Genomic DNA, 25,763 nt, shown 5'->3' on the forward strand with positions numbered 1-25,763 from the left:
TGCGATGAGGCTTCTATACTGTTGCGATTCCACGTTTTGTTATAACTATGTTGTTATAACTATAGCCACTGGACTCTGCTGCTGCCAGCGCCTGCGATACATACTCAGAGATACGCATGCTGAAAGAGAGATCGAACTTTAAGAGATCAATGGATTGGAAACTGGCTTAGAGATTCCGCGACATTTTGAATATACACAGAATGGATAGACTTCTTAGGAAGTAGCAAGAATAAAAACGAGTAGGAATGTGAGACGCTTCGTACGCGTCACAAGTTTTATTCCCGGCACTCATTCAGTATGCTACCTTATGATTTACTCCAAGAGACAGAGTGTGCGAGCGAAAACAACAACAACAATGACAAAAATAAGCAAGCATAAGCACAGCTGCTGAATTTTTTCACTCTGGCTATAATAATGATCTGAGTCGATCTTAATTCGGGGATCTGATAGATTTGGTTATTTCGTTTTCTCTATCTTTAAAATTGTGGATATGAGAGATATTCGCTGATGCTGATCAAGAATATACATATATGTATGTATACTTTATGGGCTCGAAAAAGTGTCCTTCTGTGCGTTTCGCACATTGCTCCGGCCACAAATACAATATACCCAATTTAATCTTCGAGTACCGGGTATAAAAATTAATAAAGTAAAAGTCCATTAAGAAATAGCTTCTTGCTCCAAGCTAAACTTCCATCAGTAAAGTTTGTAGTGAACCCTAGATATAAACGTACTCTGCACAAGATCAGGAATTTGTTGGTCCATCGTAGAGTTGTTCCCCATACTTAGCGCTGTTTAATTTAACGATTGATTAATGATCAATTCTCGGTGGAGAACTATAATTTTCATCCCCCACATCCAAAGACCACAACCTTAGGCAAAGAGTTTTTATGTATCTTAATTAATTAACTGATTTGCAAAAATAATAATTAAACTGTCAGTCGCAATGGAGCGCAGTAGCCAGCCCTAAGCCGCACTTGCCCTCTCCTCTCTGATTTCGAGCTGTCACTTCCGTCCAGAGTATGGACCGAGATATGCTCTACCAGCTGAATGTTAAATTCCTCTTGGTCAGGAGACCCGACGGCACACACGGAGACACGGACTACAGCTGGGCTTCGTCCTTGCCGCGGATGCCAAGGCAGCCAACACTTAATTAAAATGGCATCCGGCCGAGGCAGCAGAAAAAATTCCGCATCTGCACACTGGCCCTTCTCCACAGCATACCTTTCCTTTCACCTCTCCCACTTCGTATGGTGTAAGTAAGCGAATTCATTTGCCGTTTTTGGTCTTTGATTGATATGCCAATGAAGCGAACGCCAAGCTCCACATTGAAGGAAGTGTTGCCAGACACAGACCCCAGCATGGAGTGGAGCCCGAACCAGACCAATGTGGGGATGTGGAAGAAATCCTAGTTCGTTAGCTATTATGCAAAGCAGGACAATAGCGTACATTGCGGGCCAGTTGTCGGCACAAAGTCAACAATTGCAGATGGGGCCAGATAAATTGCCAAAGGGAAGCGGCAAGCGGCCCAGTCTCAAACGCTTTTAATTCTCTTTTCCACGTTCCGTATCGGTTAAGGCCTGACTAGATATGGTCTGTCCTAAAATTTCGTTTAATTTTTTTAAGGCCCGCCTCAACAAACCGAAACAACGGGCAAACATTTGGGAACATGTACTGGCGGGTAGAAAGGTGTGTAGCACTACAATCAAAGGGATTTTTTCTTTCTTTCCTTTTGTTTGGTTTCGATCCCTTTTCCGTGTTACATGCGGATGGATGGGTGCTTTGCAGCTAAAAATTAAGCAAATTAGCAAGATTCATAGTTTAAGTGATTAATGAACAGTACTTTAATATATGTAGCAAAATCATCCAAAGTAAACTTCAATACTAATAATACTAAAATCGTAAATTTGTTCTAAAACTTTGTAATAATCACAGACTTTCTTTCTTTGGTTCGAATTTAGGAAATTTTTCTGTTTTTTGAGTATTAGCAAGTGCCCTTGACCATTAATCAATCAGATGGATCTCTGGGGCATTGCAATCTCAGCCAGCTCAGCCGAGCAAACTCAGTAGAATCTTAAAGTGTACGTTTTTTTATTTACCGAACAAATGTCGTTGGTTACCTAAAAGGGAGGGTAGGTTATTCGTGGTATTAGAGAGGATAGGGATGGTTCTTTTCGCCTTGCATTTCTTTAGCAGACACTTTCTGGTTTTTCGAATTGCTAGATATTTGGCAAACTCCCTGCAATGTCCGAAGAGTTACTGGCCACATCCTGCTTCCCTTCTCGATCTCGCTCTCTCTCGCTTCATTTTCGAAAAGATGTCCGTTATGTTTCCTGTCTGCCGATTTTTCGTCGAGCTTCCACAAATAATTCAGAGATTCCTTGCTTGTTTTCCCTTCTTCCATACATTTGAATAGGACAAAGAAGTGTATGCGATTCACTTTCCAAATGCAAAGAGAATATACAAAACAAATAACATACGTTCCCCAAACGCAAAAATGCACACGATTTCAGCCTTTCAGGGGGAGAACATTAGCAAACATAAATCACAAATCCAACACGGCTGAAAACAACTTCATTTTTTGACTGTGAAAATGGCTATAAACTTTCAAAAATTTCGCTCACAGTTTGCCATCTGCTTGGTAACCCTTCAGGATGTCTGTAAGTTGTCCAAACCATCACAACTAGAGGGAGAGATAGGAAAGCTTTTTAAAAAAGAATATATCTTAATTAAAACAAACGACAAAACGCAGTTTACACAACCAAAGTCTTGTTGCAACATAATGTATTATGGAAGTATTGAGATTCTGAACAAAAATTCGAGCGCACTTTGGTCCGGCGACTCTTGATGTTCTGGGACCGCTTTCTTCTAGGAAGCACATCTCACAAGACAAATACAAGACAAAATATGTATATCCCTATATTCTATGCACATCTTGAAATAATCAAAATAAAATAAGAAAACTTAAAAATGGAATTTTCCCTCCAATCCTTGTACCTATTAGAGGGTCTGTTATCCTTTTCGCGTTTATTCCAGTTTAATTCATTTTGTTGCTCAATTAAAGCTTTGCTTTGTAGTCTAGTTAAAGGAGATTAGAGTAGGGTGTGGAGTGTATTCCCTAGAACCGCACATAATTTCCAAGCTTGCGTGTGGAACGCGTCAACGTGTTTAGCACAGTTTTGTGGACATTTTCATAAATCCGTGTAATTTTTCGTACTTTCTGTGTCGCTGTCGGTGCGGTGACTTTCAGGTGTCGACGCCACCGCTTTGTAAACCACATAGTACCAGCGACGAAGAGGGGTCCGTGTCAGGGAAGACCGATTTGGCAACATGGAGTCAGAAAACACAAACCCAAACTATGACACATGGTGCTAAGCGTACCCGGCCTCTGTCCTTGTAACCGTCTGTGTGTACAGCCCTCTCCACTTTACTGACACAACAATTGTATTTAATTTTAAGGCACGTTTAGGCCAGGCCAGGACGCTTTTGAGTCTGCTTTTGGTGCCCTTCTGCACAACTCCAACCTGGAACTATGCTCTCACAGACCACAGAATGCAACACGTCAAAAGCTGAACGACAGTTTGCGGCTGTCGACTGTCAGCGCTGTTTAAAACATAAAAATGGTCGGCACATTGTTGGAATGCCAGGAAATTATGAAGGCTCTAACAGAAAGGGTAAAGGCCCTCGGTAAAAGTGGGGACAGTGACCAGCTGCCTGTAATTAAAATTACTAAAACATAAGAGAAACAAGGACAAAAAAGCATTGAACGTCCGGTGTGGTCTGCCTAATGAGTTTATTAATTAAAAATCACTCGCACGGAATTTCCCAAGAATGGCACTCGGCGCCGCACACTAATTGCTGGAGCCCTTTCAGGACTCATCCATGCTGTGGCCTGGCAAATTATTTGATCTGCCAAGAAACTAAGGAAAAGGGAAAATCATAAAAATGAACTCTATAGAACTTTCTCTCAGGATTCTTCTTTTCTTTTATTATTGGAGCGCACTTTGTTTCTCTTTTTTTGTGGTCGCGATATTTTGCAACATGTGCGTATTTTCTTCTAACATTTTACGTATACAGCATTCTCTGCAAAGATGTGGCAGTAGTTCTGGTCTTGTTCGTTAAGTGCGTTTAAATTGGCATCGTTGAAATGGCCAACCTATTCCCACTCCCTACAATGTTGTTAACTGGTCAAAGCAACTAGTTGGCAGTGGGGTCTTAAAATATCTTTCGAATGGAAGAAGAGTCCAATCTACCGGACATGTATTGTGGCTGGCCAGTGGCGAAAGGTGGTTTATATTTGAAACTTATTCCCTCATCATTCATAATTTATCTCTCCATAGCAATTAAGTTCCACTGCGGAACGCAACCATAGTTAAAATTTGCATTTTAGACTATTTGTTCGTACTTCCCATTCAGCCAAAAATTTATGGCTCAGTCGATGGCTGGTATGATTTATAGGCCTCCGGGTTTCACGAAATCCGAAGACCATAACCATTCATTTTAGGAAATAACTTTAAATTGAAGGTGAGTTCCAGTCAACAATGGAACACAGAGAGCTGCAGATTGCATTGTGGAGCAGGGCAAAAACATTTTACTTTAGGTGGGAGCTACCACTCAGATTCCTGGCGGCAGCGGCTAAACGAAGCGCAGAGAGGGAAGCACCTGCTGCGTACTTCGTTTCCTTTTCTGGCAACGAACGAAAATTGGAAGAGACGGAACTACCAATCGTAGTAAGAAGTTGAGTTAGGTCAAAAAATGCATGAAGCAGAAGAGTCGATCAACCATTAAAAAAAAAAAAAAATAATGGTAATAGGTAAATAATGGTAATGGTAATGGTAAATAAAATTTGAATTAGAATTCCGGGGCCTGTCCACCTATCCAGTCCAGTTATCTGTCAAGGCCTGTCCTCAGTTAAATGCGCGGCTATCTTTTAAACTTATTTCACACATCTCTATTGGCACCCGTGCACAAGTTTCTTTACATTACGGCTTTCGGCTTGGGTTGAGAAATAAATTAAACAATATTGGAAATCCCATTCCTCTGTGTCCCCACTTCTTTATTCACCTCATATCTTTAAATCTTTAATGAGAACGTAACGCATTTCATGTGAATATCGATTTTATTTTAAATTTGTTGTCTTGCTAATCTTCAGCACGTTAATGTTTGCCCCTCTTTTGTATCCTCCCTTAATACAGACAACACACGTGGGACATGTTGGGCTTATCCTTTTTCTCCCTTTTGCGCACAACCTCACCGTTGTGGTGATTTGAGTTCCTCACAGTTTCTCTCTCTCTCTCTCTCTCTATCTCTCTCTCTCTCTCTCTCTCTCTCTCTCTCTCTCTTTATCTTTATCCATGAAACAAGGAGTCTAAATATTTAGAAAACACTTAATGACCAGGAATCATGATGAGGATTTTGATGATGCTGTTAAACATAGCTTTTCTCCATTCACCATCATAACTGGTATCGACAAGGTGATTTTCTTTTTGGTCCTGTTGCTGCCATTGTGCTAACTGTTGTTGATTTATATTACATGAAGATTTCATACGTGTGAGTCTGCTTTTGCTGTCAGCTACTGCTAAAGGGATAGTCGTACGCCATTATTCTGGTGTTATGTACCTCCCTCTCTGCATGCCAAAACATAATGGAATTTTCATGTAAAGAATGTTCATGGCTTTTGCTTCTCTTCATTTACTGGCTGGAAAAATTGCTCCGACAGACAAGTCTCATGAAAATATATTAAATTAATTAACAAATCATTTTATCTTTGTAAATACACATATTTGTAAATATATTGTTTATTTTAGATCCCATTATTTTTTTCTGCTTGCAGATGTTCACATTCCCTAGCCACTGCAAATTAATTTCTTCATTCTGGCCATAATAATGATCGAATCTAGTCCCAATTCGATGATCTGATAGATATGGTCATTCGCGCTTTTCGATATCAGTTTGATATCGATATCATTTTCGATATTAGCTCTCTGTTTAAAATAGGCAAGAGAAATTGGCAAAGAAAGCAGAGTATAAGTAAATGCAGATGGAGCACCTATACACGGCCCTCGTCTCCGACCCTGGTGATTGGGCGGTGGGATCCACTGTGGAAAATCAATTTAGTGTTGAAATGACGTCAGTGGTATAGACACTGAATGTTGAGCGTGGAGTGGTAGACAGAAGAGGGAAACAAAGGACACAACAAAGAGAAGAAATATAGCCAAAATAGGAAAAAGGCTCTAATAAATTTCAAATAAATGTTAAACTAAAAAACGAAGAGCAAGCGGAGATTGCTCTCTGGCGGGGCTTAAACCAGAAGACCCACAAATACAGACAGGAGCAGGAGCATTTATTTCCAAACATAATTCAAACGCCTAAGCCTCCAGCCAACCAGACATTCAGCCAACCAGCGAAGCAGCCAGCCAACGAAAAGGACGTAAATCCAGTCAGGAGTCGCGTTTTCACTGGCTTAGTGTTCAAATGGCAATAAGTATACGTTGCAGCAGCAAGGGAAGACCAATTTTAAAGCTGTCATCAAAAAGATCTTAAAGAATGTTCTCCAGTTATTAGAAATGGAGTCCTGTATCTTCAAGACAGAAATGTTTTTGTAGAAGTAATTATAATGATTTTATATTTGTTTTACGAGCAAAATTTCCCTGATTTTTTTCTCAAAAAAACTCGAAAATACAACAAATTAATTCAGGAATGGAGAAAGAAAATCCAATAAACATCATTGGTTGGAGCTGGTTTACGGACCTCAATGCGGGCACGAAATGAGCATCCGGTTGTGCGTTTGCTAAGATGCAAATGCTCAAACTATGCAATTAACTAACTAAAACTAATATTGACTTGACTTGACTCACCCCAAACAGAGGCTATCACAAGTAGACTCTCCACTCGACTCTCGGGGTCGAATAAATGACTCTACATATGAACAACTTGATCATATACGAAGAAGGTGTACTCGCTTTTAACTTTACAAATATAATAAGCAGATCTTGCTTTCGGCTGGGGTAAATGGTAGAAAGGTTATAAAAGGATAAATACAGGACGCAATATAATAACACCACCTGACACCATTTTTTCCACTTCGAACAAAACCAACTTTTTGATAGAATTAGGGCTTTCGAAGAGTAAATAGGTTTTCACAAGTTTGACCAGCAACCTACCAAAAGGAATATTTTATGGACTTAATCCAATTTTATAGGGCTAGTTGACCAATTAAACGATGTCAAACAAGAGCCCTTGTACACAAAAATTAAAGGCTATATGATTTCATTTTGTTTCGAATTTTGAATTTTTAAAGTAAAAATTTTGCATAGGAAAAATAAGTTTTTAATTTGAAAGCTTGATATTTCGCAAACGGTAAGCTAAAACCATAATGTATTGACGTTACATTTTTAGCTGCATCAATTAGCTTTTCAGAACGGAAGTGTTCTTTATAACAATTTTTAAGATACAAAAGTTATGTGAAAAACGAAACCAATACCTCTGAGAAAAATGTAACAAAAAAATAACAGTTTTTTTAAATTCTTTAAAAAAAAGTGTTGCCATAGAAAAAACCCATAAATCTTTCATAAATTGGAATGCACCAAATCTTTCAGAAAAAGTCGGTTCGAAGTGGAAATAAAAGTGCAATTTATTCGAGTAGTGTAATCACAGCACCACCAATGCCTCTGACTGTAGTATGTACCACAAGGAAAGAGATAATACAGAGAAGTGTAATAGAATAGAAGTGTACATATGTGTATGTACTTGTGTCACTTTATATTTTATCTAAGCACCACAGACATATACAACTATCTCGAAATGTAACTAAGACTCCAACACCACAGCCGCAGAGTCAAGGCTTGAAAACAGAGATTCGGAAAAGAGGGAGTGTCCTGGCTACGTCCCAGAATCTTCAATTTATAATGATTTATTTTGCTGGCCATCAGAGAGGTTGTAATTCGTTTTAATTTTCCCTTTAAAGTAGCAGGAGAACCAGGAGCCGCACAAACTTAGAAGCGAGGACACGAAAACGTCAAGGCTCTGTTGTAAATTTACCACACCTACTAACAACAATACAATTTATTTGCGGTTTCTCAGTTTGACTAGCACTGGCAAGGGAAACTGTCGCACAAGGGTAAAGACATTTATACTGAGACCGGGCCATGGGCTTACATCTCAAACTGATATGGTGGGATTTTAAGGTGGGGATAACGTAATAGATTGCCCCAACAAATTAATCTTTGTCACTCTCCCTGATACTAAATTTGGGCTCGTTTACTCGCTAGTGTTATAGATGCAACTATGAACTGATAATTACATTGTGTTATCCAAAGAGGATAATAGTGTTTGAAGAATTTCAAAGAATAGATTAACTCAACATCAAATTGATATTGCATTCAAAATTCAAATCAAATGCATTCAAAAAATGTCTTTCTTTTGATGCAATGCACATGATTTTGTGTAGTCAACCATGGAGGGGTAGGGATGTTAATTGATGGGGCTAATTGTTGTTAAGTGCAGGCTTATTGGTTTTCCAAAAGCGCGTGTGTACGAGTATATGCAGTTGATCAACATCAAAGCGAAGCATGTGCACTGGTACTTACATATGTATGTATATGACTAAAGTTAAAGGCAAGCTTTTTGGTAGCAACACCCTCATCAACCATTTTAAGGCCAAAGTTGCTTCACTGGTATCAGTGTGAGCATACAGCAGTGTGGAGGCAAAATTTGGTGGCTCAAACAAGACGGACAGACAGACAGATATAGACTCGGCTATTTATGCTGATCAAGAATATATATGTACATATATCCTTTATGGGGTCGGAGACTTTTCCTTCTGTGCGTTACATACATTCACTTTGTGCAAAAATTCAATATACCCTATTTACTCCTCGAGTACCGGGTATAATGATATAAAATGAACGAACGCGTACCATATAACTTGTCCAACACAATTTCCGAAACGAAACACGGAAGGAACACAGAGCCCACAGAGATGCAAGCAATTAATTAACATTTCGCTATTGCGTATACTTATGAATTAAAATTAATTCAGAAATATTTGTTCATAAATAAATATTTAGCGACTAATTTGGCTGCTTAAAGAGCAATTTAAATGGAAATAAATCCAATTGCGTTCTCTTTTATTCGGCTCTCCAAACTAGATTTTTCCAGTGGATAAATAAACAACAAGCCTGCCATTAATGATGTCCTGCTCGTTGAACCAATCGAATTATGAAAATTAATCACAATTTCTGCCAATCTATATGCTAATATGCTAATTAAAATTATTAAAATAGTTATGCTGATCAGATTCCAATACATTAGTTTTGCTTTCATCGCGTTTTTTTTATCTATCATTTATCTCTGGTTTAACACAATTTAGCTTTTTATTAACGCTTCGAATCATATGTATATAAAATATAAAATTCAACACAGGTAAACATAGTCTTAAAGAGATGAAGAGAATCTAAAATTAGCTTTACAAAAAGTAAGAACACACCTTTGGAGAGAGGAACGAGAAGGGACGTGTGAGACGCTTATTACTCAGTACTACATCTGTACCTTAGCGGTTTTTTGTCAAACTTTACATTTTTTCTTCATCTGTCATCTATATGAAGAACACTTCTTACACCAAGACGCTCCTTTAGCTTGCCCCCCTTCCCTAGACCCACACACTGCAGTCTCGCCGCCGAGGCAATGGCCGCACACAGCAGAAGCAGAGTGGGAATGAGAGAACCCCGCTGCCGGGCGGGGTGTGTTTGGCCACTGCAAATTAATTTCTTCATTCTGGCTATAAGAATGAGCCAATCGGAGCCCAATTTGGTGATCTGATAGAAAGGGTCATTCTCTACGTAATCTTCAAAATTGTAGGTTTGGGAGGTTTTCGCTCTTTTGGGGGGCGGAAGGGGCCAGGGCTAATTTTTGAAATACACTGGGTTCCATGTGAGCATACAGAAGTCTGGATACAAAATTTAGTGGTTCTAGCTTTTATAGTCTCCGAGATCCAGGCGCTCATAAGGACGGACGGACGGACGGACAGACAGACATGGCTCAATCGACTCGTCTATTTATGCTGATCAAGAATATATATACTTTATGGGGTCGAAAACGTTTCCTTCTGTGCTTTACATACAACCGTTATTCCCCACAAATACAGCATACTCTATTTACTCTTCGAGTACCGGGTATATAAATAACGGATATATGTATTACATATTACAGTACTCATCACGTGCCTACTCTTAATAAAAAATACATTCAATGTACTCCAGTCTCAATCTCTCTATCGAAACAATACTAAACCTGTGTGAGGATTAGTGTGGAACCTGTGTAAGGACCAGTGTGGCGTTGCTTTGTTTCTATTACCATATTATTTGTAGAATCGTTACAGCTTATTCTACATTCTGTCATTGATTTTAGAGCTGCTGCTTTGCGTCACCATCTAGAAGTTGGATGTACCTGGCATATTTTGAGCCAAATTTCTGCAAATAAACATGCAGAGCCTTCTCCTCCGAGGAATTGATTATATTTACAATTCATACGACTTGCTTCCATGACAAGGAACTCGGGTGTCGGCAATCATCCTGCTGTTGTGACGGGTTTTACAGCGAGCTAAGAGCAGACAAACCTCTACCAACTCTTTTCATCTGCTTGCGTTCCATATGGAACCATTTAAATCAACAGTCAGAGAAATTGAGAGCGAAATTCCTGGGAAGAGCAACTGAGAGAGGGAGTGTATGGAATCCAGCAAACCATCAGTAGTCAAAAAGTATAATCGATTTTTACTCAGGTAACAGCTGCAACGTCAGCCACAGCCTCTCATCAGGAGAATGGTTTTATATGGAAACTGTTTCCCCCACTGCCACAACAAGAGACATCTTTTGTTGAATAATCTCACAAGCGCACAGCAACCGCCAACGCCACAAACAGCATCTTCCATTGGCTACTTAGTAAAAAACATTTTTTAATAAATTTAGACAATGGGTTTGTGTGATGAGCAGGATAACAGAGTTGCGTAGGGTATTCGAATAAGTTCGAGCTGACGTTTCCATCTTGTTATTAACTCCATCTATAAACAAGATCTGCTATATTGAATCTGTCATACAAAAAAAAACCAAAAAACGAGAAGGGACGTGTGAGACGCTTCTTACGCGTCACAACTTTTATACCCGGCACTCATTACTACATATGTACATTAGCGGTTATTTGACAAATTTTAAATTTTTTCTTCATCTGTCATCTACATCTACAACACTACTCACGCCAACGCCTCTTTAGCTCGCCACCCTCCCCTAGAGCAACAGACTGCAGACTCACGGCAGAGGAAGAGCCAGCGGCCGGCGGTCAGTGTGCGGCCACTGCGCGAAGCACAGTGTGAATGAGAGAATGTGCAAAACACAAATATAAGCTGCGGGACGGGGTGGGCTTAGCCACGGCTATGGCAGAGGCAGAAGAACAGAGTGTGAATGGGAGAATATGCAAAAACAAATATAAGCTGCGGAACGGGCTGGGTTTGGCCACTGATAATTAATTTCTTCATTGTGGCTATAATAATGATCCAATTCGGTGATCTGATAGATATGGTCATTCCCTACGGAATGGCGTTTTTAGTTTTCTTTTATCTTCAAAATTGTAGATTTGGGAGGTTTTCGCCCTTTTGCGGGGGGCGGAAGGGGGCGTGGCTAATTTTTTAAATACACTGGTTTCAGTGTGAGCATACAGCAGTCTGGAGCCAAAATTTGTGGCTCTAGCTCTTATAGTCTCTGAGAACTAGCCGACAAACAAGACGGACAGACGGACAGACGGACGGACGGACGGACGGACGGACAGACAGACATGGCTCAATCGACTCGGCTATTGATGCTGAACAAGAATATATATATTTACTTTATGGGGTCGGAGACGTTTCCTTCTGTGCGTTACATACATTCACTTTGTGCACAAATACAATATACCCTATGTACTCTTCGAGTACCGGGTATAAAAAGAGCTGCAGCTCCAACGTTTTTATAACTAGATCATTGTGGCTCAAAGTCCGCTTTGAAAGTAAAGTTTTTTAAATTCACATAAAGTATGCACCCGAAAATAGCACCTCTTTGGAGCCAGAAAGCTTATTGATGATTGGAGGCCCTAATGAACACCTAATATGCAATTAACTAAAGTTGAGTTATTTGCCATATGTACATATGTGGGCAGAATCCGCCACAACAACGGAAACGACCGACCGACCTCACTGTTTCCCAATTCCCAATAATGCAATTTTTATAACCGGTACTCGAAGAGTAAATAGGGTATATTGTATTTGTTGAGCGCCTGGATCTCAGAGACTACAAAAGCTAGAGCCACCAAATTTTACATCCAGATCACAATAAGTGTGAGTGTGTTTCAAAAATTATCCCCGTCCCTTCCGCCCACCAAAGGGCGAAAATCTCCAACAGCCACAATTTTGAAGATTCGAGAAAAGTAAACAATTCGGTAGGGAATGAATATATCTATCAGATCGCCGAATTTGGACTAGATTGGATCATTATTATAGCCAGCTTGAAGAAGTTAATTTGCGTTGTATCTTTGTAAAGGGGGAAGAAGCCCAAGTGTTTGTGCAACCGAAAATAAATTGAATGTCCGGACGTAATATGGAAACTAAAACGAAAAGCGGACAAATCGCAGTCAACACAAGGGATTAGGGTAACAGGTCGCTAATGTTTAAAGTGGAGGTGTAATTGATCTTGATTTAAGTACTACAATTACGGAAAAGTCCTATACTGGACTGCCAGCTGTGAAGTCAAAAGGGTCTACAGGTATTCTTGCAAAGACAGGATCCCCAGCGCCAATTAAAGATAGTGCTATTCATATCAGAGAGAAACTCCACTGGGGAATTAGAAAATTATTTGACCAGATTTGTTTGCTGACCAATAAACGTTAATAAGGAAAAGACAACAGCAAATTGCATATAAATAACCATATCAAGAGAATACGCGAGACGCACCACAGGAAGAAGCCCTGCAAAGCCGTATTCCAGTTAGCGCTCTAAATATTATTCTGGGCAAAATCTTCAGTACGCAGAGAATGTTAAAACGAGGAAATGAAAAGCAGCCAGAGTGCATGAGTACAGCTCCGTTCCCATTAAATATGTAAAAGGAAAAGAAAATGAAATGCAAAGACATCCCTCCACCGACACAAAGCATATAACGTTTTTTACATACACATGAAAAACATTTGGTACTTTTGAAATTGAATTGCATGTGTTGCACATTTGCTTCACCGGTTTCCGCCATAAAATATTTAAAATTAGACACACCGAAAGCTTTGATTTTAGGTTATTTAGTTCCATCAATATTTTATTTGGTTTATTGTGTATTTTGTTATTCATTCATACTTTTTATATAATTTACTCCCACACCATCCATATCACTTAAATGTGAATACAAAAAATTAAAGTGTGTCTGATAATCAAGGAATTGCAAATTTATTTGCCACCTTCTTTCAATCCACGTACTCCTCGGATACTTAAGACTCCTCTACCCCTTATCCATACCATCTACCTCATGTTAATAACATGTTTCTTCCCTTCCTTGATGAAAGTACAGTCTTCGAAGGGTTGTCATCAATTGACATCTGTTTCTCTGCGGGTCCAGATAAAGTTCCGAGCTGTATTTTAAAATATTGCGCTCAAGCCCTATATCATTCTTTGCCCTTCTTATTTAATTTTTCCCTGGAGCATTCTCGCCTCCCCATGATCTGGAATGAATCCTACCTTATTCCTCTTCACAAGAAAGGGTCCAGATCTAATATCGAAAATTATCGTGGTATTGCTAAACTATCTGCCATTCCGAAGTTGATCGAGCTCCTTGTCACTCGTCAATTGCAACATGCATGTTCTAGCATTATATCCCCGACGCAACATGGTTTTTTTAGACATCGATCTACATCTACTAACCTTTTAGAATTTTCGTCTCTAATCAACCGAGGATTTCAAAGTGGCTTGCAGACTGACGTCATTTTTACAGATTTCAGTAAAGCTTTTGATTCTGTTAATCATACCCTGCTGATCCATAATCTCTCTTTATTAGGTTTTCCCACAAATCTTGTAAATTGGATATCATCATACCTGTCTTGTCGAATGTTGTGAAAGTAACCTCTGGAGTTCCTCAAGGAAGTCATTTGGGTCTGCTTCTTTTCAATTTGTTTGTGAACGACCTGCCCCAAGTTATTTTGCACTCAGTTACTTTAATGTATGCTGATGACGTTAAAATTTGTTTTTCCTTTTCCGACTGGTACTTGCATACTCGCCTACTACTTGACCTTGATGAATTAAGCATTTGGTGTTCAAATAACCTACTCTTCTTAAACCATGCTAAGTGCAAACTTATGACTTTTCACCGCCGTGCACCACACTTTGTCTCCTATTCTCTAGGACACCATGTTCTGGACCGAATCTGCACATCAAATGACTTAGGAGTCCTTTTCGATCACAAGCTATGTTTTAATAGCCATATTGCTTCAACCGTTAACAAAGCTAAGGGAGTTCTAGCGTTTATTAAGCGTTGGTCAAAAGAGTTTGACGATCCGTATATAACTAAAGCACTGTACGTCTCGTTCGTTCGCTCGATATTGGAGTATTGTTCTTGTGTGTGGAGTCCACAATACAAGGAGCAACAAGTTATTATTGAATCCGTTCAAAAACAATTTTTAATATTCGCCCTTAGACAGCTAAACTGGGACTCTAACAGACTCCTTCCAACATACCTATCTAGGCTAAAACTACTGAACCTACCCTCTTTACACCATCGCAGAATTTGCAATGGGGTGATATTCATGCATAAGCTCATTCTCGGGATTGTAGACTCCCAAACGCTTTTGGGACGAATCTATTTTTCGGTTTCCTCCAGACCAACCCACACTTTCCGCCCCATCCGACTATCCATATGTAGATCTAACTACTCCCAGCATGAACCTTTCCGGGTTTTATGAAATAATTATAATTACTGGTACCATCTAATATCCCCCGAATTATCCCATGAAAAAATTATATTTAACATTTATCATTACCTTAGTTTAGAAAATGTGTAAATTGTATCTTTCCTTTCTCTCTTTACATATATAATTAGTTTAATTTTATTCCTATTCCATTATTAGCAGATAATGTACGGTTAAGAACTTAATAAAACAAAATTAAAAAAAACAAGCCTCAGGCACGAAGAAAGCGTATTGACTGCTTCAATTATTCTTAAAATTGTTTTTAAATTCCATCCTTTCCCTGCATATCCCTGGAGCATTTAAAGCGAAATGTCAACAGAGAGGGCAGGAGCTTTATGGGTAAAATTACGATTTAGAAGCAAACTTACAAGCTGAAAGATGACTTTTTGCAGTAATACGTACAAACAGTACTAGGATGTGTACGGATATACATATATGTACATATGTATGTATGTATGTACATACATACAATGTGGGATCCGATTGGGGTACTGTAGTGACAAAGAACACCACAAGCGATCACACCTATTAGTCGTCTGTTTCTTCCCTAATATATCGATAGGAACTACTTAGTTGCAACGTGAGAAAGAGTGACAACAGACCGTCGCGCAAAGTCGCCGCCAGAATCTCGTAGTATACACATCGAACGTATAATCTGGTAAATTAAGCCAAACCAAGTCAAACGGAATAAACTATATCTTTAATTAAATAATCCATCAGTGTTCCTACTTAAATACAGGACTCTGTATGTACATACATATATACATACATATGTGTACTCTAACCTAAAGTGATTTCGGACAGAAGCAGGAAGTCGGCCATAGCCAAAACCTGAAAGTCTAACTGTTTACGTCTCGGCCATCAAAAAAAGTCGCAAAAATGTAACCAAAACTAAAAGTATAAGAAGCAATAGCTTGAATTGATAAAACAATCATAGAACATTTCTAACATTTTATTTGCCTAATCATTACCTAATAAAAATGATTTTTTCTGTTTACTTAAAGGAATTTTTTTACTGAATATTTTTGGGCTCCACCTAAATCAAACTAAAGTTTCAGGAGGTAACTTTTGGCTCCTTGGTTGTATTGTATCCTTGGTTGTATGGTAATGTATTACATTTATTTTATATTTATATCCCTAACTCTGAACCTTAATACAGCCAACCATAGTCTGGACTTGTTGGAAGTTATTGAGTTATGAGTAACAGGTGGACAGGTAAAAGAAGGCAGCGGAACTGGCGGGTTTTCTATTTCCAATTCTGGTTTATATGCAATTATCATTACATTTTATGTACATGTATTTTTTCAAAGTGTTTATACTCACAAATTTATTTTGTATATTACCAAAGCTCGCTTCTCTCCAATAATAGATATGATGCTAGGCAATCAAAAGTTTTTGAAAGTTCTTCTTAATGTTGTTTTGTCACTCCGGTAACGCTACGGAGACGATGACAACAGAGTGATTGGGACACGTTGGATTCGAAAATGAATACGACGCGCAGGAGGAGCAACGAGGAATGTGTACAATGCTGTTACTACAGCATAACTGAGGTGGCACGATGCCGCAACAGCAGGTTCAAGCAGGAACAAAATGGGATTTGGAACAAGAAAAAACACGACCTAGGTATAGAGCCGAAGTCCCCACAAAACATCTGTTCGAGAGAGAGATAGCAATTCAGAGAGCGAAAGGGATGGGGCTTGACCGGGCGTGAAACTGGGTCTGGGATTGGGCTAAAAAGACGACCACGGGCAGCCATCCATCAGCTGACTAGTACTAACCTATCGCAATATTATAAGGAGTGAGTGAAAGAGAAGAACTATGGGCCAACTTTAAGGAGCTGAATTGAATCAAATTAATCAACTTCAAAGCTATTCGAGTGAGCTCCAGAAAGCATCGAGATAAGAGCTAAAACGAACTCAACTGCTATTTATAGTCCTTTTCGTAGCTCTAGTATTGCTTATCCGGCGCCTGCGCCGCGCCACGATATGAGTTAAGAGCTCCTCCTAGGAATCGTAGGCTCTGACCAGATATTGAGAATAGGCCTAAGCGAATCAACATTAAGCAGAAACGCATTTTGAACCACTGCCAAAAACACGAGGACACTAAGGAGTCGTTGGAGTGCAGGGAGGTATGGCAAAGGGGGTAGAACAGTCGGGGATGCAGCAGCAGAGCAAAATGTCAAAGAATGCAAAAGCACTTGGCTCGGTGCGTTCTTTCTTAACTTAATAGTGTTTTCTTTTTCGCTTTATTTTTAAGTGTATTTGTGTATCTGCGCGGTGCAAAAATATGTAACCGATTAGGAAATTGGTTTATGTTTTAAAACCATTTAAAATAATTATAATTTTGTATGGAGAAATCAAATTTAACTTTAGTTCTATTAATTCAAATTAATGACCTGCAATATTTGTATATTTTTTTCAACTAACACAAGTAATATATTATTCCAGGGCCTTTTTGTCATAATTAAGTTGACCTTTTTATGGTGCCTTTTTTGGTACCACACTTGTTTCTGCAGTGTCATGGCAAAGTCGGTGGGTCGCGTCACATTCTTGATTAATTGCTCTGCCGCCTTAGGTAAGGCTAGCAATAACATTTACGGTTGTAGTAAAAATTAAATAGAAACTCTACTTTCATAAACGACAGCCGATTGTGCCGTTAACAAAAAAGGTGATAATCAGCATGCGAAAAGAGAATAATTGTGATGGAACGAAAAGCTAAGTATTTGCCAAAACGGGAAATACATTTTTAGATTCTCACTCTCTTTCCCTCTCTCTCTCTCTCACTCTGTCAACTCATTTATTGGCATAACGAGAAACGAGAAACATTACAAGAGCGACGACCTTTTGAGTGCGCTTCAAGTCTTGCCGGAAACTTACATTTTTCCGGCACTAATTTAGCCAACAAGAAATAGGTTAATCATCAGCATTGTTGCAAGAGGAGTGGAGAAAAACATAAGGGAAGGGTCGCTTAATGTCTCTTCATTCCAAATTTGAGTACCCAGTACTCGAAGAGTAAATAGGGTATATTGTATTTGTGCTCGAAAGTGGATGTACATATGTATGTATATACATATATGTATAACGGACAGAAGGAAACCTTTCCGACCCCATAAAGTATAGATATTCTTGATCAGTATCAATAGCCGAGCCATTCCCGTCTGTCCGTCTTGTTTGGCGCTTCGTTATCAGAGACTTGAGTCACCAAAGTTTGTGTAAAAACTCATTTCACACTGACTCCAGTTTGTTTCCAATTTTCGCCCCGCCCCTACAAAGAGCGAAAATTTGTTGTATCCACAATTTTAAAGATACAAAAAAAGTAGAGATACGATTCCATTGGAAATGATAACCGAATTGGGCTACCCCCACCCCTTCTAGTAGCTTTGCTTTTGCTTTTTATTGTTGTTATTCGTTATTGCTTGCACCCTCTGCCTCATGCACTTTGCGTCACTGGGGGAGGGTGGCGAGCTAAAAGGGCCAGCTATGTAGGAAAAATGTAAAATGTTGAATAGGAAAAAGAACTATAAAGACAGATATATTGACTGAGTACCGGGAATAAAAGTTGTGACGCGTACGAAGCGTCTCACACGTCCCTCCTCGTTTAATGTAATGGTTGATCGTACGAAATGACCGTAGCTAAGGTGAGCTCGTACAACTCTAGCGATCAGGAGTTGGATAGAAATAGAAAGGTGGAGAATCTAAATCATATTTTATTAAGGTAGTGTCCAGTATCACCATTCATTTTTGTTCATTCTAATTTAACAGTGTATAAAGAAGCAACATTTCTTTTTTATCTTTAAAACAGGGCTCGGCACGGCCCTATCTATTGGGTATAGGACAAGGCGCTGCTGCTGCGCTGCCGCTCACGTACACGCGTATTACAGTGATTCGTACCCATAACAATTTAGTGAAAGGCAAAAACGGCTCGTTAATTGTATGGGTGCCGAGCCCTGCTTTAAAAGTTTGATTTTTGGAAATGAAGAACGGATATAAAAATCAAGCTCCAAAGCTCTACATTTGACTCTGCCAACTGGTGATGCATGTCACTCGTCGTTCATAGCACAAAGCTTTTCTCACCCGTTTCTTCTTATGATGCTTCGCATCCCTCTTCTACTCTTCTTTCTCAGGCTAAGTAAGCGAAAACAGAAAGGGAAATAAAAAGCATAATGACAATCATAAGCGAAGGGGCATCACATGATAGAGATCAAAACCGGGCAGAGGCATAGAGCGCATGCTAAAATAAGACATTCTCGTGAAGAAACAAGAGTCACGAACATTCACGTGGTTTGTTGTGCTATAAACAAAGTTACACACACACACATTAAATGACAGGCAGTCGCTGATTACGGGCATGGCTGCCACTTCCTTACTAACTCGGCAGACAAATGACGGAGAAAATCTAACGAGAAACGAGAAGGGACGTGTGAGACGCTTCTTACGCGTCACAACTTTTATACCCGGCACTCAGTACTACATCTGCACTTTAGCGGTTATTTGTCAAATTTAACATTTTTTCTTCATCTGTCATCTACATCAACAACACTGCTCAAGCCAACACGCTCCTTTAGCTCGCCACCCTCCCCTATAGACACACACTGCAGAGTCGCGGCAGAGGCAGAGGCAGAGCTGTGTCAGAGGCAGAGCTGTGTCAGGGGCAGAGGCCATAAACAGCGCGAAGCAGAGTGTGAATGCTGCGGGACGGGGTGGGTTTGGCCACTGAAAATGAATTTCTTCATTGTGGCTATAATAATGATCCAATCGGATCCCAATTTCCTTCTGTGCGTTACATACATTCACTTTGTGCACAAATACAATATACCCTATTTACTCTTCGAGTACCGGGTATAAAAAGCAACCTGACCTACATGTCCACCACAGTCTCTTTTTGGTCACACTTTTTCTACCAATTTTCACGCCAAATGCAAAAAAAAAAGTATGTACATAATTTTTCATTTCGTCTACGCAGTGCAAGACGAGATAGACCAAATCTAAGAGACTTAAAAAGTGGGAGCGCGTTTTAGTCATGGTGCGCGAAGTTTGCATGCATGGTGCACTTTTTTCTCTATTACACCCGGTACTCAAAGAGTAAATATGTTATATTGTATTTGTGCACAAAAGTGCACAACGTAGAGAAGAAAGAGTATCTCCATATCTTCAGAAAAAGTATATACATATATTCTTGATCAGCGCCTGGCTCTCAGAGACGTTAAAAGCTAGAGCCACCAAATTTTGCAACCGGATGGCTGTATGCTCACACTTTTACAAGTGTATTTCGAAATATCAAGTGAGTCTGAGTACCGGATATAAAAGATGTAACGCGTAAGCAGCAAGCGTCTCACACGTCCCTCCTCGTTCTTGTTTAGCATTTCACGTCGTGTTAAAAAAATGGTTAAGCCAGATTAATACTTTGGCAAACAATTTGAGCTGCTAAATGTCATGTCTTCAAAAAGTAATGATGTACATTCATACATCTATATGTTTGTATAAATTTATGCATTTCTGTGTGTATGTTTAGGTAGCTGCAGTAAAAGGCAAAGGCAAATAAATATAGTTTTTTCTGAAGGTAGTTAAAGATGACATATTAGCATATCAGTATATTAATATATTGACACATGCTGGAACCATCCAGAAACAAGTACACGAATCAAATTGTTTCTCCCCCTCATTGGGCAACAACTGATCCCAAAGTTGTATGCGGTTATGGTGGTTGCTGGGTTTGGTTAAAGCTGTCATATTGAACACTAATGTACTTGTTAAAAATCAGCAGTAAGAACATAACTGAAACAAACCGCATCAGGGACAGAATACATAAAATGATTATAATAGATATTTATTCGACATGCAACATCGGTGGGGAAGGTTCATAAGTATTGTTTATTGTGACTGCACTTTTTCTACAATACAACGTCAGATAGTGTATCTGTATCAGTGGCCGGTAGTATCCTTGTCAAGGCAGGACCCATTTTACATACTGTAAAGTAATTCTTGCTGTCTCTTTCCAGTGCCTGTGTATTTTGTCCGCTAACTGAAATTATGTGAAAATATTTTATCTCTTATAAGTCAAATCTCTTTTATAATCCATTACTCTCCATATAGAGAAAAGGAAAATATAGGAAACCTATTCTCTACAGATAATTTTATCTTGTCCTATATTTCCATTCTCCATTCATGGCCGTTTCTTTTCGTTTTGCTTGTTTCTGGAGTTGACGGATATGCAAACGCATAACTTTTGTGAACTTTTCAGCCTGGTGCCTTTACCGTCCCTAAATTTTTTTCACACCCCTTTTATAAAACCACAAACTATGCTCAACCCAGTGAAATTTTATTTATTTTTTGCTTGGTTTGCTGAAAGTTTGCAGAGAGATGTTCTGCAGTGTGCTGCACCGAGAGTGCTGGCTCCGACAATGGCACTAGACGAGATGCCGGAGCATCGAAATTAGTATTCATGCCCCACAGTGTCATTTCTTCGAATGCAAACGCAAAAGTTCTGTCATAATCCTTTCCGCGTGGGGTACAAGCGAGCTTCAGGAGTAAGTGGGGGTAAGAACTCAGCCAAGGAAGAGTTTGAGCTTAGCTGATTATGAACTGCATTTGCTGGATGGTGCGTCTAGCTGTTTGCGGTCCACAAGTTCTAAATTGCCGTGGTTCTAAAGTGCGAAGAGTAGCAGCTATGCGTATAATACTCGCACCAATATACATACATACATACATATATGCATGTGGAGTGCAGATTGCATTTTTCCCGAACTAGCGCCAAAAAAACACAACAATTGTAATCGAGTATGATGCCACAACGAGTTGCACCTACTACCAATTGGGCCGCTCGTAAAGAAGTAAGCCTCAAATCGTGCATAAGCTGGCACACAAGAAAAATAGGGTGTAGGCTCCATGTCATATAGGGACAGAAAACAGGTCGACAGCACCCTGCATTTTCCTTTGGAAATACATTTGTACCTTAGGCCTGTAAAATGTTGCTGCCCAAGTGCCAAGTGTTTCACCATTTCTGGCACACAGCTCTCTTCCTGCCAGTCTGTCTCTACCCTAAGGCTGGGAATCAACGGACCTGACTGCCAAACAAAAAAAGATTACATTTAATATTTGTAGCGAGAAGACTCAGAAACTCTTAAGGAGAAGCTCGCTTGTCAACCGCTTGCTTTAATATCGCCTTAGTCATCCAGTGATTGGTGCATTAATCCAGGTAGTCGGAAACAATGACCTTTAAGAAGCCTGTCCATATGTTGCGATTAAATTGAAAATCTAAATTAGGACTTTCTCGCAATGAACACAGCAACACAGAACCGTGGACACAGCGAAGTATAACAGAAAATCAATAGACCTAATCCAAGCAAAGCTGAAATCATTTAAAGTGTAGTGCTTTATTTTGTTCTCGTTATAGAAATTAGTAATGTTCTCTCCATTGCTAATGAGAGTATAAAAAGATAATTGAAGCTAAAATCACTTTTGGTCTTGAATTTATTACAAATTCCTCTTTGCATATTTTATGTATCAATTAGATCATAAAGCTTTTAGATGCTGTACGACACTCCGCTGTATTTTGACACATTTCAACTAAAATTTATGATTTTGGACATAAAAAAAAACAAAACAAAAAAATGGTAACCTCTAATCCAGAGCGGGTAATTTTATAACCGGTAAAAATACCCGATACGATTTTTCGTTTTCTGTAAGATGTGGGACTTAAAAATGGTCTGACGTTATTTTGTTTTCGAAGGCAAAACCTTAGAGCCATAAAACCATGGAACCGCTCTGCCGAAGCATAGCCATGGACAGAAGGGTGTTCTCTAAGTTTCTGGTCCGTTTGTGTTTATTTATTTTCGGTACCCCACTATGTCCTGTAACTCTCGCCAGAAAAGTTAGTTGGTTATTGTACATCTTAAACTTTCAGACTTAAAACAAAAACAACATACAAAAATAGGGATACACCCACATTTCCAGTGTTCTTAAGTCAACAATAGTAGCTGAAATTTGAGACTGCAAATGTTTTCACTCAGCTTTGCAGAAGCCATACGCGGTGACCGTTAGTTCCTACACCTGAGAGTAGAGTTGACTAAGGTAAACGAGACTTTTATTAGATTTGGGAATAGACTGGCGTGTCCAATAGCTGGGGGCCTTGCCATTCGTCGCGATGTTCAACTAAAGTTCGCGTCCTCTTTGTACTCACCCTGGTTTAAGTTCCTGAGTTCTAAAGCGGATTTAGATCGTAAGCGAGAATTAATGAATTATTTACCAGCAGCATAGTTAGGCGCACGGCCACCTCAGACAAACCCCAATACCAAAACAAATGTGTGCAACTATAAACCATCTTGACTGTGGTTACCTCAAGGTTTTCAGGGGTGCTGGCTTTCTGGAAGGAGCCAATTAATTGAGGTAAAGGTAAAGGTAAATATCTGAGCCTGCCACCTGGTAATAAATTATCTGCGACGCTTACGAATTGCAGTACATTTCTCAGACCTGTGCGGGCTGCTCAGTGTTCACCTCAAGGCATTCGCCGTCCAGTTTCTTTATTATTTTGATTTATCACAAGGTGCATGATGTAGAAACTAATCTTAGAATTTAGAATCTTAACAAACAAACCAACCAAAGCTTTTGACATAACAAGCTGTAGTTAAAAAGAAGCAAATAACAGAACAGAAATAGCCAGAAGGAAATTTGTTTGTTATACCCGGTACTCGAAGATTAAATAGGGTATATTGTATTTGTGCGAATAACGGTTGGATGTAACGCACCGAAGGAACCGTTGCCGACCCCATAAAGTAAATATATTCTTGATCAGCATCAATAGCCAAGTCGATTGAGCCATGTCTGTCTGTCCGTCCGTCCGTCTGTCCGTCCGTCCGTCTGTCCGTCCGTCCGTCTGTCCGTCCTGTTTGTCGGCTATTTCTCAGAGACTATAGGAGCTAGAGCCACCAAATTTTGGCTCCAGACTGCTGTATGTTCACACTGTTGCAAGTGTATTTTAAAAATGAGCCCCGCCCCTTACGACCCCGCAAAAGGGCGAAAACCTCCCAAATCTACAATTTAGACGATAACAGAAAACTATTCCATTCCGTAGGGAATGAGCATATCTATCAGATCACCAAATTGGGATACGATTGGATCATTATTATAGCCACAATGCCGAAATTAATTTGCAGTGGCCAAACCCACCCCGTCCCGCAGCTTATAGCAGCACACTCTGCTTCGCGCAGTTTATGGCCTCTGCCCCTGACACGTCTCTGCCGCTGCCTCTGCCAGGACTTTGCCCTGACTCTGCAGTGTATGTTTCTAGGGGAGAGTGGCAAGCTAAAGGAGCGTGTTGGCGTAAGTAGTGTTGTTGATGTAGATGACAGATGAAGAAAAAATGTAAAATTTGACAAAACACCGCCGAGGTCCAGATGTAGTACTGAGTGCCGGGTATAAAAGTTGTGACGCGTAAGAAGCGTCTCACACGTCCCTTCTCGTTTTCTATTATTTCCGCGCACGAAACACTTGTCTACCTATCTTATTTGGTAACTTAAAATATAGTAACTAACATAAATAAGGTCTATCCCTTTAAATTCATTTCATATTCAGTTAGTTGTAGTTCACCGACATGTAAACATAGCGTTTCATATTTGTATCAAATACATTCTAGAGTTAGTGAGTATTGAAATTCGAAAATATTTAGATATTTTATTTATAATGGTAGCTCGTAGATCTATACAAGTGGTACCACTAGCTTATTTAACTGTTATAAGTAACTATTGAAGACTTAGAAGTCAAATAATTCAAGAGTAAGTTCATATTTGATATCAAAAGCTTTTGTTCAGTTTTCCTTATAAATGGCCCACCTATAGCCATGACAAAAGTAATACCAATTCTGTTCGCCTGCTACATTCGCCTGTTCTCCAATTTCTCGGTCTTAGTTCTGGAAGAAGAGGATGAGCGCTATCAACACCGAACCCGCTTTGGCAGCCTTATATTTTTCCTATCTATGATGGATGTGCTGCACGGCAATGAGATACTAACAAAGAAAATGTACCGTAAGAGTCGGTTGTTCAAGACGTTGCTGGATACAATCTGTGTTTTGATCATTAGTGAGATTACCATGATGTTTTTCTGGGTTAAACTAGAGGGTACTATCGACATGGTTCTTCGACTTATCACTGAGACGGATAACCATCGTTTGGTTCTTCTGGAGGCGATCACCGTGGGACTAAGTGTGTTTAGTTGGGCAATGGTCTCCCCAGCCACCCATAAGCAGTACGGACTGTTCAGCTTCCTGAGCCGATCTTCTCGCATGATACAAGACGCTTTCAAGGAATTGGCCGGCCATTGCGGTAAACTGATCAAAGCGGGAAAGCAGCCTAAAGCTGGTGCCACTAGAATCAAAGGGATTTTGAAGAGTTCAAGGAATAAACGCAAGCTAAATTAAATATCTGCATTAGTTTTGGCGCCAATTCTGACAATTGTGTATTTAATATTTAGTTGTGCTCGTTGTGATGATGTGAATTGTCAGTACAATGTTAAGAAGCAAAAGGGAAGGGAAAGAATATAGTGAGAAAATATGAATAAGAAAAATTTTATATTTGGTACCACAAAAACAAACCAGCCAAATAAGTACCTCATTAGTGGCACCAAAAGCACGGCACCCATTTAAATGGAGATAAAAGCAGATCCGGCACTAAAATACTACCAGGGTATATTAAATGAATGTAAGGTAATTTCTATACCCGGTACTCGAAGAGTAAATAGGGTATTTTGTATTTGTGCACAAAGTGAATGTATGTAACGCACAGAAGGAAACGTCTCCGACCCCATAAA

General features: G+C 39.5%; 1 protein-coding gene across 1 annotated transcript; it reads left to right on the forward strand.

Annotated features, from left to right (window-relative positions):
- Positions 1–24,660: 24,660 nt before the first annotated feature.
- Positions 24,661–25,389, forward strand: LOC117893873. Its single transcript, XM_034800644.1, has 2 exons — positions 24,661–24,733; positions 24,797–25,389. Exon 2 carries the CDS (start codon positions 24,799–24,801, stop codon positions 25,372–25,374), a length of 576 nt encoding a protein of 191 aa, XP_034656535.1. The 5' UTR covers positions 24,661–24,733; positions 24,797–24,798; the 3' UTR covers positions 25,375–25,389.
- The last annotated feature ends 374 nt before the right edge of the window (positions 25,390–25,763 follow it).

This window comes from Drosophila subobscura, chromosome J (genome assembly GCF_008121235.1).
Source record: "Drosophila subobscura isolate 14011-0131.10 chromosome J, UCBerk_Dsub_1.0, whole genome shotgun sequence".
Taxonomy (NCBI): domain Eukaryota; kingdom Metazoa; phylum Arthropoda; class Insecta; order Diptera; family Drosophilidae; genus Drosophila; species Drosophila subobscura.